At 38.5% G+C, this 15,053-nt stretch overlaps 3 protein-coding genes across 5 annotated transcripts; all 3 read right to left on the minus strand.

Moving 5' to 3' along the window:
* Positions 1-2,019: 2,019 nt before the first annotated feature.
* LOC104827194 (gibberellin-regulated protein 5) lies at positions 2,020-3,135 on the minus strand. Its single transcript, XM_010560308.1, has 3 exons — positions 2,670-3,135; positions 2,546-2,591; positions 2,020-2,432 (listed from the first exon to the last, which is right to left on the minus strand). Exons 1-3 carry the CDS (start codon positions 2,748-2,750, stop codon positions 2,251-2,253), a joined length of 309 nt encoding a protein of 102 aa, XP_010558610.1. The 5' UTR covers positions 2,751-3,135; the 3' UTR covers positions 2,020-2,250.
* A 115-nt stretch (positions 3,136-3,250) lies between these two features.
* LOC104827192 (valine--tRNA ligase, chloroplastic/mitochondrial 2) lies at positions 3,251-12,474 on the minus strand. 3 transcript variants are annotated; one of them, XM_010560305.1, is made up of 27 exons: positions 12,136-12,474; positions 11,606-11,690; positions 11,136-11,262; positions 10,600-10,683; positions 10,328-10,422; positions 9,923-10,014; positions 9,601-9,654; positions 9,420-9,472; positions 9,241-9,308; positions 8,897-8,972; positions 8,207-8,290; positions 7,802-7,950; positions 7,578-7,695; positions 7,364-7,480; positions 6,909-7,129; positions 6,583-6,672; positions 6,159-6,270; positions 5,681-5,791; positions 5,394-5,531; positions 5,156-5,206; positions 4,931-5,043; positions 4,678-4,828; positions 4,412-4,516; positions 4,216-4,317; positions 4,042-4,114; positions 3,788-3,954; positions 3,251-3,645 (listed from the first exon to the last, which is right to left on the minus strand). In XM_010560305.1, exons 1-27 carry the CDS (start codon positions 12,293-12,295, stop codon positions 3,517-3,519), a joined length of 2,925 nt encoding a protein of 974 aa, XP_010558607.1. In that variant the 5' UTR covers positions 12,296-12,474; the 3' UTR covers positions 3,251-3,516. The 3 variants fall into 3 exon arrangements, with proteins under 3 accessions (XP_010558607.1, XP_010558609.1, XP_010558608.1); XM_010560307.2 differs by lacking the exons at positions 11,606-11,690; positions 12,136-12,474 and having other exon boundaries at positions 3,502-3,645; positions 10,614-10,683; positions 11,097-11,229; XM_010560306.2 differs by lacking the exons at positions 11,606-11,690; positions 12,136-12,474 and having other exon boundaries at positions 3,502-3,645; positions 11,097-11,229.
* Positions 12,475-12,750: 276 nt separating this feature from the next.
* On the minus strand, positions 12,751-15,047 carry LOC104827191 (glutathione S-transferase DHAR3, chloroplastic). The gene is made up of 6 exons (XM_010560304.1): positions 14,817-15,047; positions 14,322-14,412; positions 14,047-14,190; positions 13,687-13,804; positions 13,082-13,222; positions 12,751-12,980 (listed from the first exon to the last, which is right to left on the minus strand). Exons 1-6 carry the CDS (start codon positions 15,019-15,021, stop codon positions 12,894-12,896), a joined length of 786 nt encoding a protein of 261 aa, XP_010558606.1. The 5' UTR covers positions 15,022-15,047; the 3' UTR covers positions 12,751-12,893.
* Between the last annotated feature and the right edge of the window lie 6 nt (positions 15,048-15,053).

Consider the following 15,053-nt stretch of genomic DNA (forward strand, 5'->3'; position numbering starts at 1 on the left):
GGAGTCCATCTCATCATGTATTGCTTCTTTCCAAAAAGCTACATCCTGCGATTTCATGGCCTCATCATACGTCCTAGGATCATAGTATTCCCCTCCCCTATCAATCCTAAGCTTCCTAAGCTTAACCCCGAGTTGTAATTAAACCTCGGATTTATACGCTCTAAATCTATCTAGAGCTTCATCCTTCGAATGCAACAAGAACACATAGCAAAACGAGTAGAATCTTATGAACGTTACTACGTATTTCTTATTTCCTAAAGACGGTGTATTATGCAAGTCACATAGATCACTATGTACTAGTTCTAACATTTCTGAACTTCGTTCTATGCTAGAAAAAGAATGACGAGTTATTTTTGTTTTCATGCATGTAATACATTTTCCATCATTCAACGTGCATGGTGGAATTAAATCCATTTTCGACATAAAGTTAACATGTTTGTAATGAACATGCCATAGTCTAGCATGCCACAACATAGACACATCGAAATCATCAACAACAAACGAAGAAGAGATTCGTCTGACATACCGTTGAGAATATGACCGCAACATACATAGTTTTTGTTGTCCCATTTGTTCCGTATACGTACCTGCGCTAAAGTTTCTTCTTCGGTCTCTTCCGGTCTGGGTGTGCTGATGACGTAGACAACATTCAACATCGTCAACAAGAAGTGCATCTTCTTCTGCCACCGCCTAAAGCCCACGCCCTCGAATTTGTCGAGTTTGTGAAAATTCATAGCCAAATCCCTCACAGAAGATGTCATCCTCGAGTGGATAACGGTTTTAGATTGTTAGAAATCTTGAGGAAATCAACGGAAAAATGAGAATGAAATCGAACCGAGGGACCAGATATCTCTTCAAGGCGTGTAGACACTTTCCTAAAACCGTTATTCCGTCCGTTATGAGCAAGGACTACCGGAATACGATTCTGAGATACAATGAAGAGAAATACGTTCTAGAATTGCTCGTTCAAGAACGCACAGACAAGGAAACGTGAAGAAGAAGATGAACGAAAGCTTTCGGGAGAGTTTTTGCAAGAAACTTCCGAAAGTGCTCTCAAAATCTCTCAAAAATGGAATCAATCTCATACCCAACTTATTCTGACATCTTTAGTATATAAACACCAAAGATCATCACCAAAAGTTGCAAAATCTGCAGTTATTACGCGAAGAATCGCATCAGTTCGTATATAACTGTCATGTTCCGAGTTACACTTGACACAACATGAAGTACTTCTCACAGACTTTTGACTCAGATCGAGTTCCACTTGACACGGGCCGTGTCAAATTTCTGTGCAACACGAATTTTTCTCAGACAATCAACACGGTTCGAGTTAAATCTAACACGGACCGAGTTACATTTCTGTAAAGAAAATTTCGTTTTCGTCATGAAGACTGAGTTCTACTTCACCCGAGTTGAGGTATACCTCACTCACAAACCGAACAACTTTACTGCCAAACACATATATGTTTCACCGATCCATATTATATCATTTACGAATATTTAACTCCTCCACCATATCCGTAATACATATAACTATGAATCTCTTGAGAGATTAATATTAAACCCCATTCATTTACTCTAAAAATACCAACATAGGAGTCATCCGTTATAAAAAAAAAACTATCAAGATTACGGTATGGCATCACGTATGCTAATATACTATGATTATTAAAATAAACAAAAAAACATTTTCTGTACGTTTGGCTCTACCATTAACTAGATTGAACAGCAGCTTTCTCATGTATAAATATACAGTTTTTATATATGAATTTTTTTTATGTTTATGAACGTGAAGATATTGTATTACCATTACTCCTATTACTATTATTATTATTATTAGGAAAAATACATAACAGAGAAGAAAAAAAACGTCATAACGAGATAGGATCAGGTAAATGGGCCTGAATATTTGGGCAACCGATAAAGAAAATGGGCCTGAATTTGATGGCCCATCTGCAAAAGGGAGTTGTAGGGTATATATATATATATATATATATACCGGCAAACCCACATATCGTATATATGATGAAATTGATCAAAGAGAGAGAGAGACAGCAGCTACTATGAATCATTACATAACAACACGCTCTAGAGAGGTTAAATTATTCTAAAACAACAATCTATATATATGTGGTCGGAGAGAGAGAGAGAGTATTACGGCATAAAACTAAAGAGAGAACGAACCAACACAGCGGTGGTATACATTTAAGTATTGGATATATATGGATAATTAATTAATTAACAAACTAATTAAGGGCACTTGGGCCCACCTTCTTTGGTCTTCCAGTTGTTGTAGCAAGGGCACACCTGCTTGTTCCCGTACGTTCCAGGGGGAACACAGAGACACTTCCCGCAGCACTTCAGACAGAAGAACATGCATGGCTTCCTGTGCGACGTGGCCGAACACCGATAATTGCATCTCGGCTTGCATTCTGTTTTTTTTTTTAAAATTTATTTAAAAGAATCAATGTCATGGTGTTGCATTGCATGCACATACATGTATACATATACGAGACAGAGTATACGATTATATATATATACGTACGTTGAGGGTGGAGTAGACCGCCACCACGGCCACGACCACGAGAAGCCTGAGATTAGAATGGCAAACCAAACGTTAACATTGAGTACAGTTCTCAAAAGGTCGAGTGAGGGACAATGTGTGAAACCTGTATAACGTTGCAGACTGAGAGTAGAAAGAGAAGGGAGAAGAGGAAGAGAGCATTTCTATTAAAGTGGTAATTCCCCATTGTGTGATTGAACTTAGAGATGAATGGGAGAGGAGAAAGAGGATAATTTATAGAGAAAAAAATATTTAGTTTTTAGTAAGAGATGTATAAATAATTAAATTTTTTTTTCCTGTTTGGAGAAAGATGCAATGTTTATGGCGTGATTTATGGGGCAGTTAGGCCACAGTAATTACACACATTGCCTCCACTTGATTAGAAAATGTCAAATAAGCATATATAGCCAATAGCCATCACTTTGGATTTTGGCTCCGACTGTAAAAATAATGGAGCAAATTACATGTAATTTTCATCATCATTTGTTTTTTTAAATGTTATCGTAAAACAAGTGTTTTGCTAAAACAATTCACATTATAAAAAAAAAAAACATATGTATGCATTGTATATATGATGAGCTCGTAAAAAGAACCCTCCAATGCCAATGGGTTTCACATGTCAGATTTTAAAGAAATAATTAATGTTGGATTAAATCCACACCAATTAAAAAAAAATGTAATGCTTACTGGAAAAAAAAACACAGCGTATTACTTGTAACGAAATTATTAAAAACAAAAGTCATAAAGAAGGCGAAAAATGCGGCGAAATAGCGGAGAGAGAGTGGAGTTTTAACGGAGCATGTGAGGGTTGGGTCCGTTTTCTTTGTCTGCCCCTTTTTTCTCTCTTTTGTTCTTACTCTTATCATTCATAGCATGCATAATGATGACAATGGAAATGGAAATGCATTTTGTTTATTTAATACAAAATTACCTGGAGAGAGAGAGAGAGAGATCTAGGGAGAGACGCAAGTGGTGGAGTTGAGAAACTCAAGACGGGTTTGTGTAAGCTTTATCTTCTCTTCCGCTTCTGCTGCTTTCTCCCGCACCCCACGCACCACTTCTTCAGGAGCTTTCTCTACAAACTGCATTTTCCATCTCACATTCCCCATTTATTATTTTCATCATCATGATTGATGATGATGATGATGATGAATATTTCAAGAAAAGACAATTGTGCTTTTTGTTAAAAGAATTGGGGGGGGGGGGGGGGGGGGGGAATCATACCTTTGGAGAGTTGAGGCGAGATAGGAGTGCATCGTATTCAGTTTGCATCTTGGAGAGGCGCTTGGAAAGGCGTTGGATTTCGGCAGAAACGTCGACCATATCCGAAAGCGGAAGATACGCCTCTAGCCCTTCGCTCGCCACAAGGTGCACTGATATATTTGCATCACCTGCAAATAAACGCCGCTTGCTGTCATTATGTACGAGTTTTTTTTTGGGGGGTAAAGGGAAAGCAAATCGGAGTAAAGGGTTTTTACCAGGAGGAGAGTTGGTAAAGTGAACATTATTCAGATCAAGCCTTGAGAGAAGAGCTAAGACCTCCTTCTCTTTCTGCATCAACCACCAAAAAAAAACTCTGCTTAAGAAAAATAAATCCCGAATAAGAAGTCTACACACACACGCTAGCAGTAGTAGAGGAGCAAGTTACCGACCAGAATGTATTCAACAACGTCTGGATTTCCAACTATGGATGCAGATATACGCTTTGCCGGCTCCACTCCATACTCCGCTCGAGCATTTCTAATTGCTCTAGTCTGTGATACAAATGTAGCAGAGCCGGGTGTTAAAAAAAAAATCTATACCAGTTGGAAATGTTCATAACAAAAAGGCGGAATTTCATGTACTCACCAGAGCTTGTAAATTTTCAAATCTTCTGATCGATTCAACATCCCTTGGCAGTGAATTCTGTGGCCATGGGGATACAATTAGGGCTTCTTTCCTATATGGAAGTGCCTGCAATGCATCATCGGTCACAATTTTGTCAAAAAACTGAAAATATTTGAACGACCCGAGGGGCAATAAACGTAAAGATGTACAACCCAATGAAATAATAAACTTAACAGGACTACAGGAGCTTGGGAAACCAGAATCACAAAACATCCAAAAGATCTTACCTGCCATAGATCCTCTGTTACAAAAGGCATAAAAGGATGCAGCAACTTTAGTGTATTCTCGAAGACATATAACAGGACTGCCTGGGAAACCAGAGTAGCTGAATCATCATCTCCTGATCCATACAACCGAGACTTGCTGGCTTCGATATACCTTTGAGTAAGGGGAAAAAAATAGAAAGTCCAATAAGCATGTTTCGGTTGATTTTACCCAAAAAAAAACATGTTTCAGTCGGAAAAAATTAAGTGGTAGTACCAATCAGCAAAATCGCTCCAAAAGAAATCATATGTGTCCCTTCCAACATCTCCAAAGAAAAGCTTCTCGTAACTTGCTGTGACAGCATCGATAAGAATATGAAGTTTTGACACCTGCAAGTGATACAGAAGAATATACGGTGATGGTAAGATCGATCGATACTAGTTAATAACACTATTGTGATATGAACTGAAATTGCATAGTGTAAATGAAAAATAATGTTACCGCCCAACGCTCAGGCAATGGTAATGACACCAGAGCTTCTTCCTTGTCAAACTGAAAAGGAAAGAAATCATATAAGGTTGTAGAAAATAATTCAAAAACGCAAGAAAGTGAGAGACAAACTGTCTGAGTAAGCTAAACAACTTAGGTAGCCTGTCACTAGAAACTCAAAAAGATGACAAAGGTTCACTCCTACTGACCAATGGGAGAGAAAGAAAGAAAAGAAGGAACAAAAGATAACCTTTAAAGCCAGCAAATTCCCCCAAGCAGATGTGTTGCTAAGACTGGGAAGAGACTGCAGCACAAACTTTCCAGCATTCCATAGTTTGTTGGTGAATGCTTTATTTGCAGTCAACCTCTCAGTAGACAAGTTGAGATCCTAAAAGAAGGTTGTACAAAACAGTATAACAGTAAATAAATATAAATACGGCATGTAAATCGTGAGATGTGCAAGCAAAATCAATATATGGTCTTCACAGATCAGAGCGTTGGCCAATTTGTTTTCCTAAGAGGTACGAGAAAACAAACCTGACCAGCAGTTCCCAACGCAAGGGTAAATCTCAAAGCATCGGTTCCAAAATCCTTAACTGTGTCAAGTGGATCAATAACATTCCCAAGTGTTTTTGACATTTTCCTCCCCTGAAAGTTCCAAGTAATGAGGTGAAGCACAGAGAAATATACATGAAGACACATTAGAAGGATAACTATCACACATTTTTCTTTCTTAGCTAGTTTAAGTGAGGATGGAAGAGAGGGATCGCGAGGGGCAAGGGAGAATTGGGTTTCACATGATTTAACCAAGTCTTAGACATGCTTACATCGAAATATTAGCACATACGAGCTGAAAATCTTGCGAGGAGCAGACAATCTAATAACATAAAGAAGAAAGGGGCAGCAACTTCGATATAAAAAGGCCAAGGAATCAAGTTTTTCTTGAGAATCATGAGTATAGTTTGTTTTGGGGAAATTATGTTTCACTGAGAAGACAGATGCATAAATTAATTACCTGAGAGTCTCGAATAAGTCCATGAAGATAGATATGTGAAAATGGAACAGTCCCAGTAAATTCTATTCCCATCATAACCATTCTTGCAACCCAGAAAAACAATATGTCATGCCTGTCCAAACATAAAGGGCAAAAATCAATCAAAGAAAGCTGCAGAAAATTCAAAGAAGAAGAGCAGTAAGCACTAAAGCACACTGCCCAAAACACAATGAAATATTGAAAGACAGGCCATTCTATAACATCTTATAAATCGTCATAGAATCGAGGTTCATGTCCCTTCCAAAATTCACTTCATTTTCAATATCAGAACTTCAGAATGGAAACAGTTCCATAACACCAAAGGCCCTAACACTGGTATGAATGCTCGAAAATAGCCAGCTACCATATCTTCTGAATGAGAAATAAAAAAATGATAAAGATTTACCCCGTTTCCAACATATTTGTAGGATAAAAGTTCTTGAAATCCACTGCCGACACATCAGGCCAGCCAAGGGTGCTGAAAGGCCACAATGAGCTGTAGAAAAATGCATTTCAATAACTTTACAAGAAGCTTCCATGTACATTAAGGAAGATAAGTCTTGAGTTGCATATTTTCGGCAAACCTTTTTCCCAGATCTATTAAAGTGGTACTGAAAAAGGAGAACAAATAATAATGGAAGACCATACTACTCTTACCAAGAGCGACCATAAGAACAATTGTCGACCTTAATGAATGATACTAGCATAAACTAAACAAAATGAGAAGCAGACCTGGAAAACCAAGTGTCAAGCACATCTGGATCCTGATAAATTTCGACATCTTTTCCATACTTCTCCCAGGCTTTCTTAAGGGCTTCATCAGCATTTCTAGCAACTATATAGTCCTCCTGACAGTCCTTCCCAACAATATACCAAACTGGTATGCGGTGCCCCCACCACAATTGGCGGCTAATGCACCAGTCCTTAATATTGGACAGCCAATGGTTGTATATCTACCAGCGATCACAGGAATATATATGGAAAATCAGAAACACTCTGATAAGTGTTACGGAGTTACAAATTTGTGGTTAGTGTAGATTCATTGAACTTAGACTATAATTAGTTTGTGGATTAGGAGAGGCATGCAGAATTTTGAGAAAAGGTTAGGGTTTGGGTTGAGAGAGAAGACCTCTCATTACACAAAAGTTTCCAGGGTGTGTTTGTCTTTGTTGATCAATTCTCCATACCTTCTCAAATCTCTCCGGTATGATGGTTAGTTCTCCCTTTTCGACAGCAAGAAGGGCCTTCTCGGCCAAAGGCTCCATGTGAACAAACCACTGTTTGCTTATCAATGGCTCAACAACCTAATACCCAAGAAAACAATAAATGACTAATTATATCAGTCCAAAAGAATTTTATCATTTAGTTTATGGAGATTGGATATGAGAACAGTAGACACACTTCTCCGCCACGCTGAGATCTTGGAACTCGTAGAGTATAAGGCTCCTTCTTGACAGCTAAACCTGTTTCCTCAAGATCTGCCCAGAGTTTCTCCCTCGCCTCAAAGCGGTCAAGGCCGCTAACAGATGATTATTAAAGACCGAACACGAATGTTAAGGAACAATTTAAGGCCCTCCAATTTCAAAATGTTTACGACAAGACAGAAACATATTTCAAATTCTTACCAATACAACCCAGCAACATCATTTAGCGTGGCATCCTTGTTCATCACATTCAGTATGGGAAGTCCTAGCTTTCTTGCAAGAAGATAATCATTGTGATCATGTCCAGGGCTTATCTTCAGAACACCAGTCCCAAAATCTTTATCAACATACTGCCAAGGCACATAGAAAATATTAATGAGCGTAATAGCAATGACACGAACATTGTTTGGTCCTCCTGCAATCAACATTTACGAGAGAATATAATTGGAGTTGCTTCTGGGATATCAGAAATTCAGAACTAATGCTGAAACATAAAACCCTAAACCCTGATCCTACAAGATTTTAGATTTATTTGAATAATCATCATACAGAAGCATCAGGATGAAAATAGAAGGTAAAGATAATAGGTAATACATGTCATTTTACCTTGTCAGAAATAATTGGGACATGCCGACCATATGTCATAGGTACGATTGCCATCTGACCAATATACTTGGAATAGCGATCATCCTGCAAAAGTGTCAAAATATGATTTATATTGCCAAACTAAAGAGATGCTCAAAAGATATAGGACCTGATATCGAAACAGCTCAGAGAAACAATATCTAGCTTCATGGGGTTCTGATAACCATATTATACATGCCATCACAACCATAAGTTTAGTAGATTTGCAAGATGAACAGTACACTCATAAAACTCACAAAAAGCTAAGTAATTCACCTCAGGACATTCATGGTTAAGTCGACAAACTTACAAGTTACAATGGAGGAGACAATGAGGGTTTTCTAGAAATTTCCCATTTCTGATCTTGGGGTATATGTAATAGAACACCTGGATAAATGTGTTATGGTTCGCAAAACTACAATGTACAAGCACTTGTCAAGTATATCAAACCATCAAACCTAATACTTATTACACCACATCTTCAAGACTACTGCACCTGCAGTGGACTGATATTCCATGTCCAAAATTTTCAAGTAAAAATAAAATATGGTACCTCTGCATCAAGTTTTCCTCCCTAATAGGAAAGTTTCTTCTAAATTCATCAAGGGATTTGCCCCAGCCAAGCAGAAGCTGTGCACTTCATTAGAAATGAAAACAAAACTAGCAACATACCTGAGGATGCACTGCAACTGCCACATCGCCGAACAAAGTCTCTGGGCGTGTTGTTGCTATGGTAAGAAAATCACTCCTATACAGAGAGGAAATATCAAATCAACCGTTTGTGTAAAATACAGAGAGAACATTTATCAATAAAGAATTTGTCATGACACTAAAACAACAGGAAGAAAAGAATCACATACAACTTAACGGGTAGCTAGCTATATTAGGAAATACTGATAAGAGACAATAGGATTCCGATAAATAAAAGAAAAGAAAGAGAGACACACTCAACCAGACTGCAGCAACATATGCCACTGGGAAAATTTGTAAAATACAAACTGAGAGTTTGACAATACCTTGAACCTCCAGCGATACGATATTTAATATGGTACAAAAACCCAGGTTCCTCAGAATATTCTACTTCCTGAGCACAGCAGGACATAGTATCATAAAGCAAAGGTCACTTACTTTCTCAAAAGAAAAAGCCAGGAAAAAAAAAAAGCAAGAGCACTGTGGAATCAGAAATATCACGCACCAAGTCTGAAACTGCGGTCTGTAAATTAGGAGACCAGTTGACCATGTAGGATCCTGGAAGAACATTATACCATAACCAACCACACCTAGTATCAGTACAACGAATTTGCTCGCCACAGCTACAATAGCAGGAACCAATACAGTTACTAGCACATGGTGAAAAGAAGAAACAGTGAGTTTACCTTGATATATCAAGCCTTTCTCATGAAGCCTAACAAAAGCCTCAATCACAGCTCCTAAAAAATTAAATCAAGGGAACAATGACTATCATTAACCCGATATCAGTACACAGAAGAAACCTCAGATGCATAAAAAATGAGTTCCTGAAGTTAAAATGGAGGACACAGTTACAAGTTATAGACTACATGGAAACTACATAGTTATATATTCAGCCTAATGTATTATGGTTCTAGAATAGCCCATGAAATGGTTTGAAGTGTGATTTAAGAAAGCATCACCACCTAGCATAATACTCAAGTCTCAAACCAAAGAAAGCTGCCTTACGGCTCAAATTCTCATCAAGAGTGAATCGTTCTCTACTCCAATCACAAGAAGCGCCGAGTCTCTTGATCTGATTTGTGATAGTTCCGCCATACCTGCAACGACAGTACACATATTATAACTCCAGCCTTGCCCTCAAAAAATCCAATTACCAGTGCAGTAGTCTTGTCCTTTAGAGAAAGTAATGACATTCCAAATGGTACAGGAACCCATAATTTCCCATACAAATAAGGTGCACGAGAAGTTTTTTACTAGAACTCAGCCTATTTGTCAAGGCAAATGTTTACAACTTATTCCACATGTGATGCATCACAAGGTATATGAAAACACAAATAATCTTGTTTCTAAGATATTTGAAACAAACCATCACAAGAATTATGCACATAGAGGTAGAACAAGGAAATATACTTCTCCTTCCACTCCCACACTCTTTTTGTAAACTCATCTCTACCCAGCTCTACCCTCTTAATGCCTTCTGATGCCAGCATCTTTTCCACGACCAACTGGGGGAAAAAATATATTAGTTTCAGCACAAATATTTTAGAACATACACCAAAGTTTATTGAACAAAATGCATTTTTCTGCACAATCCTATCATGTATGACACCACAAGACAAACTGCAGTTTAGTGAGGAAAATTCGGAAGAGGTAAGGATGGAACTTTGGACAGGGCAATGGACCTGAGTAGCAATACCAGCATGATCAGTTCCAGGAAGCCAAAGTGTTGGTCTCCCTTTCATCCTATTGTATCTAACCATGATATCCTGCAAAAGAAACTGTATAATGAGCTAGAAGAACTATTTCCTGAAAAAGGCTATTCAAGAAATAATGTTAAACAGCTGACACTGACTGACTAGACTAAAGTGGAAAAGTTTACCACTCTAGCACATACATCAACCATATAACTCAAAAGAGTAAGAACAACTATTGCTCTCCAACACATATTTATAGAAGTCGAGAGCCCGAAGAAAGAGAAGTCAGAATACAAGTGTACAAGTCAATTGAGATGTACATGGCGTCTAAAACTAACTATACTTCAGAACCCTTCAGAATTTTCCAGTACCTAAACCACTTGCAAAATACAAATTGTTTTTCAAGCAACGTAATATCACAGAAAAGGGAAAAGTATGGGACAAACTAAGAAGCACAGATGGAAAATGAAACATAAATTCAATACCCAAATGACTGTCAATTATCTCAATATCGATTCCACAACCTCAAGAGTCACAAACATTGCATGCCCCATGTGCAGCGAACCAGTAACATTAGGAGGTGGCATTGGTATCACAAAAGGGTTGCCTCCTTGGTTGAAACTTGGTTTGAAGTACCCTTGTGACTCCCACCTGAAATTTATGAACATTTGTATCACAGAACATACAACCGTCCCTGGGATGATTGAAATGCCGAATCAATGTCTATATGACTGTCTTGCAGTTTACAAGAACAAAGACTTGTCAGTCCGTTCCTCCATTTCAAAACCTACTCTATGACACAGCACCAGGCAACACGAGCACTGAGCAAAATGTATTAGACTGAAAGCTCACTAAAAACTGCAGCACAAGTTACATATTTGACTAGCATTTAGAAAATGCTTTATTAAAAATGCAACATTGGGTTGAATACACTTTTATCATTTGCAAGGACAAATCCTAAGTCATAATAAGTGAAACAACAAAAAAAAATTACCATTTGTATATTTTCTCCTCCGAGGAAAAATCAAACGTCTTAGCCGTCTCAGGAGAAGTAAAGACATCATTTCCTGATGCAACGACTGACAAGAAAAAGGGAACTCAAGATATCAGCTGTAACCTCTGTCTAGAGCTCAAGAACTTGGGTTACAGAATCATAGCCAATAACTGTACATTGTGTCAAAGACAGATATCCAGATTCATCATCGCAGTTGTCCATTCTTAAGAAATTATTCTTTCAACCGACAAAAAGAGAGGCAGAATACTATGTCGAAAGACAAGAAACAGAAATTCCAAAAGCAAGTTTGATTTATGAATCATCCTGGAAAATACCGACATAGCCATTACCAAATCCCAGAAAAATCTGTAAAACCCCGTGGGGTGTAATAGGCACAATCGTTAGAATCCCAAAATCTCTCTTCCCACAAGAAAACGGTTTGCATTTATTCGTCTCCTCTAGAAATTAATCATCGCAGAAAGTTCCACTTTCACGAGACCAACCGGGGATACAATGGCGGAGATACATACCGGAAAAAGAACATCTACGCTGCGCAGAAGTATAATTCAAGCGAGATAGACCAAGCCGGAGGCGGCGGCGACGGTGGGAGAAAAAGAGAGGGTTGAGCCGGTGGGAAGAGGAGGGAGAGAGAAGAGTGATAGGCGGAGAGAGAGAAGTTTGGAGAATCATGGCGAACTCGGGAAAACGCGGAAAGATTCCCGAGAAAATCCGAGAATTCTCGGAGGTAGAAGATTCAAGATAAGCTTGAGGTGCTTGTAGTGTCTCCCAACGGACGGAAAAGAGGTATTTATAATCTGTGCGTCGCGACCACAACAAAGCGAGAAAATGAAAGGATGACGCAAGGGCATTAACGTAATTCCATGCTCTCCTGGTCCGATTACCGCGTCAGTGATAAGTCAAAGAAATTAGCTTTTTATTGAAAAATAAAAAAACTTATATAACAATTTCTGAAGCACCATTTGAGTTTTTTCTTCAGGTAATTTATAATAAACTCTAATACATGAACTCCTGATTCCACAATTGCAAACATCTCTAAGGTTGACGATGGGTTATAAGAAAATTCATGAAGAAGCTTATAATTGTTACTTTTAAGTTTAAGTACGGTAATTAATTAGTAAACGAAATGGAGTGCCAATACAATTGATTTCCGAGCAATATGGTTTCTATATAAAATAAATCATTGTTAACGATTATTCAGGTAAAATTTCGAGATCAAAGAGTAGTTTTCATAGGAGATTATGATACACAGAGACACATTTAAGAAGATCTAACCCATCACCTTTGGTAGCCAACCAGCAACAATATCCTCTGTCTGTGCCCGAGTCTTCACAAACGATTCTCTTGAGAAAATATTCTGCATATATGTGTCATATTAACCCATAAAGACAAAGATATATATATATATATATATACAGAGAGAGAGAGAGAACCAGTTTGGTTTGGGTTGTGACATACCTCCATGTAGGACAGAAGGTAAGGAAGTGAATCTGGAACAGACCAGTTCTTGTAGTGACCCAAAGCTATCTTCATGTGATACAGCTTCGGCCCCAATGACAAATCTGCCGCCGAAATCTTCTCTCCGTTTATACAAGGACCCTTTAAGACAAGGAAACCAAAAAAAAAAAAACAGATTAACACTCTCAACCGCAAAACCTATTCGAACTGATATGTCATAAAGCAACAAGAACAGGCAATGGATGGACTGACAGTAATAAGAACTCCCATTGATTTCTAGTTCAAGGTGCAGATATCAGAATAAACTCAGACAGTTGTTTCAGCTTCTTCTTTGGAAAAAATCACTAATCTTCTTAACGAGGGACTCCTGATTATAAACGAAATAATATGATAACTGGATCATATGTATATGTAACCCAAGACCAAAACAGGCAGGATACTGATTCTAGAACATCAGAACTTCTCTGAGCATCTCTGCCTCGGTCACCAGATTCACCAGCAAGAGTCTGATGAAACGGGCAGAAAAGTTCTTACATGCAGAAACAGCTTTGCAATTACCACACGATTAAAATATAGTTGTGAAGAGATCAACACAAAGTCCTTACATTTTCTTTGATATAATCGTTAAATGAACTAAGCTCATTCAATAGTGCTTGTTCAGTTCCATCTCCTGGATCCTTACTCTTGAGGAAACCGATAAATGTGGAGAAAATCTTTGACCCACTGCAGAAAAAGAATCAAATGTGCACATTTGAATCTCCTTCAGAAATCCAAACAAACCTGAATGCCCTAGAAACTTCCACATGAAAGGGCTCTGGAACAGAAGAGCCGACCATAATAATGATGATGATGGAGAGAAGCAAGAGACATTTTACATCCATCCAGGGCTCTTGTTTGCTTCAAATGGAGAGGTGATTAGAAATTATGAACACAATATCGCAAAATAGAAAAGAAGAAAAACATACATTGAAGCCTTCTCCAGTGGGGTTGCCAGAGGAGGACTAGGGTATTTCTCTTCCAAAGACTGTGTTATGACATCTGAATCCGGAAACCATTTCTCATCCAACTTCACAACTGGAACTTTTCCTTCAGGACTAATCTTCAAGAACCTATGGATATAAGTTAAGAGTGCATGTGAATAAATCACTGAGTGTTAAAATAAGGAAATTCCAAAGAAAACACGGGAAACAAAAGGCACAATTTGAGCAAGCTTCAAACATCAAAAGGGCCGAGCATTCACCATTCCGGCTTGTTACCCAAATCCACCAATTTCATGTCATAAGGCAGATGTTTCTCCTCCATAGTCAGCAATACCCTTTGGCAAAAAGGGCCTGTAAACAAAAATCAATCCACAATTAACGCATGAACACCCTCGAGATCAATGAAACGTTCTTGGCAATATCGGAACGGACCAGAAAAGCACCTAAATTCACATACACTTGTCCAAGATGTTCAAGTATAGTGTATCCGTAGATAAAGGAACTTAATCAAAGTTTCTAAGACAGCAATCAATTGCAAATATTGAACATACATCAATGAACCCCTTGTTTCGGAGGCCAATTTTCGCATCCTAGGAAAATCAAGCGGAAGGACGAAAATGCAGCTTCTCATACACATAACGTTTGATTGATTTCACAGTTTCCAACACATTCTCAGCAACCAAACAGAATTAACGACAGAAAACCCTGAGAATTTAAAAAAAGGGAAGCCGCGGAGAGATGGAGAGAGCACTGACAGTCTCCAAGCTTGTTTGGGGTGGTGACGGAAGCTTTGACGCAGACCTCGAGAGGATTCGTCGCCATCGCCACAGCGCAGAACCCGACTCTACTACCCGGCCTCGTCCATCGGCACCGTCGACGAACGAAGCCGGAAAATCTGACGCGAGTGACCGACTCCGAGATAACAGAGGCGGTGCTCGGTGAAAACCTCAGGGCTGCCATATTTTTTTCTTTACGGTTTTTTTTTTTTTTTT

Source organism: Tarenaya hassleriana, unplaced genomic scaffold (assembly GCF_000463585.1).
Source record: "Tarenaya hassleriana unplaced genomic scaffold, ASM46358v1 Cleome5, whole genome shotgun sequence".
NCBI classification, from domain to species: Eukaryota; Viridiplantae; Streptophyta; class Magnoliopsida; order Brassicales; family Cleomaceae; genus Tarenaya; species Tarenaya hassleriana.

Excerpts from the sequence above, each read along its gene's own strand:
- LOC104827192 (XM_010560305.1), bottom strand. The coding sequence starts at position 12,295 with ATGATTCTCCAAACTTCTCTCTCTCCGCCTATCACTCTTCTCTCTCCC. Across the intron at positions 10,684-11,135 it reads CAATGTTTGTGACTCTTGAG|GATATCATGGTTAGATACAA; the intron begins GTTGTGGAATCG and ends TTTCTTTTGCAG. Across the intron at positions 5,532-5,680 it reads CGTTGGGAACTGCTGGTCAG|GATCTCAACTTGTCTACTGA; the intron begins GTTTGTTTTCTC and ends ACCTTCTTTTAG.
- LOC104827194 (XM_010560308.1), bottom strand. The coding sequence starts at position 2,750 with ATGGGGAATTACCACTTTAATAGAAATGCTCTCTTCCTCTTCTCCCTT. Across the intron at positions 2,592-2,669 it reads CAGTCTGCAACGTTATACAG|GCTTCTCGTGGTCGTGGCCG; the intron begins GTTTCACACATT and ends TTCTAATCTCAG. Across the intron at positions 2,433-2,545 it reads CGGTCTACTCCACCCTCAAC|AATGCAAGCCGAGATGCAAT; the intron begins GTACGTATATAT and ends AAAAAAAAACAG.
- LOC104827191 (XM_010560304.1), bottom strand. The coding sequence starts at position 15,021 with ATGGCAGCCCTGAGGTTTTCACCGAGCACCGCCTCTGTTATCTCGGAG. Across the intron at positions 13,805-14,046 it reads CCACTGGAGAAGGCTTCAAT|TGGGTCAAAGATTTTCTCCA; the intron begins GTATGTTTTTCT and ends CTTTTTCTGCAG. Across the intron at positions 13,223-13,686 it reads ACGATTATATCAAAGAAAAT|GGTCCTTGTATAAACGGAGA; the intron begins GTAAGGACTTTG and ends CTTGTCTTAAAG.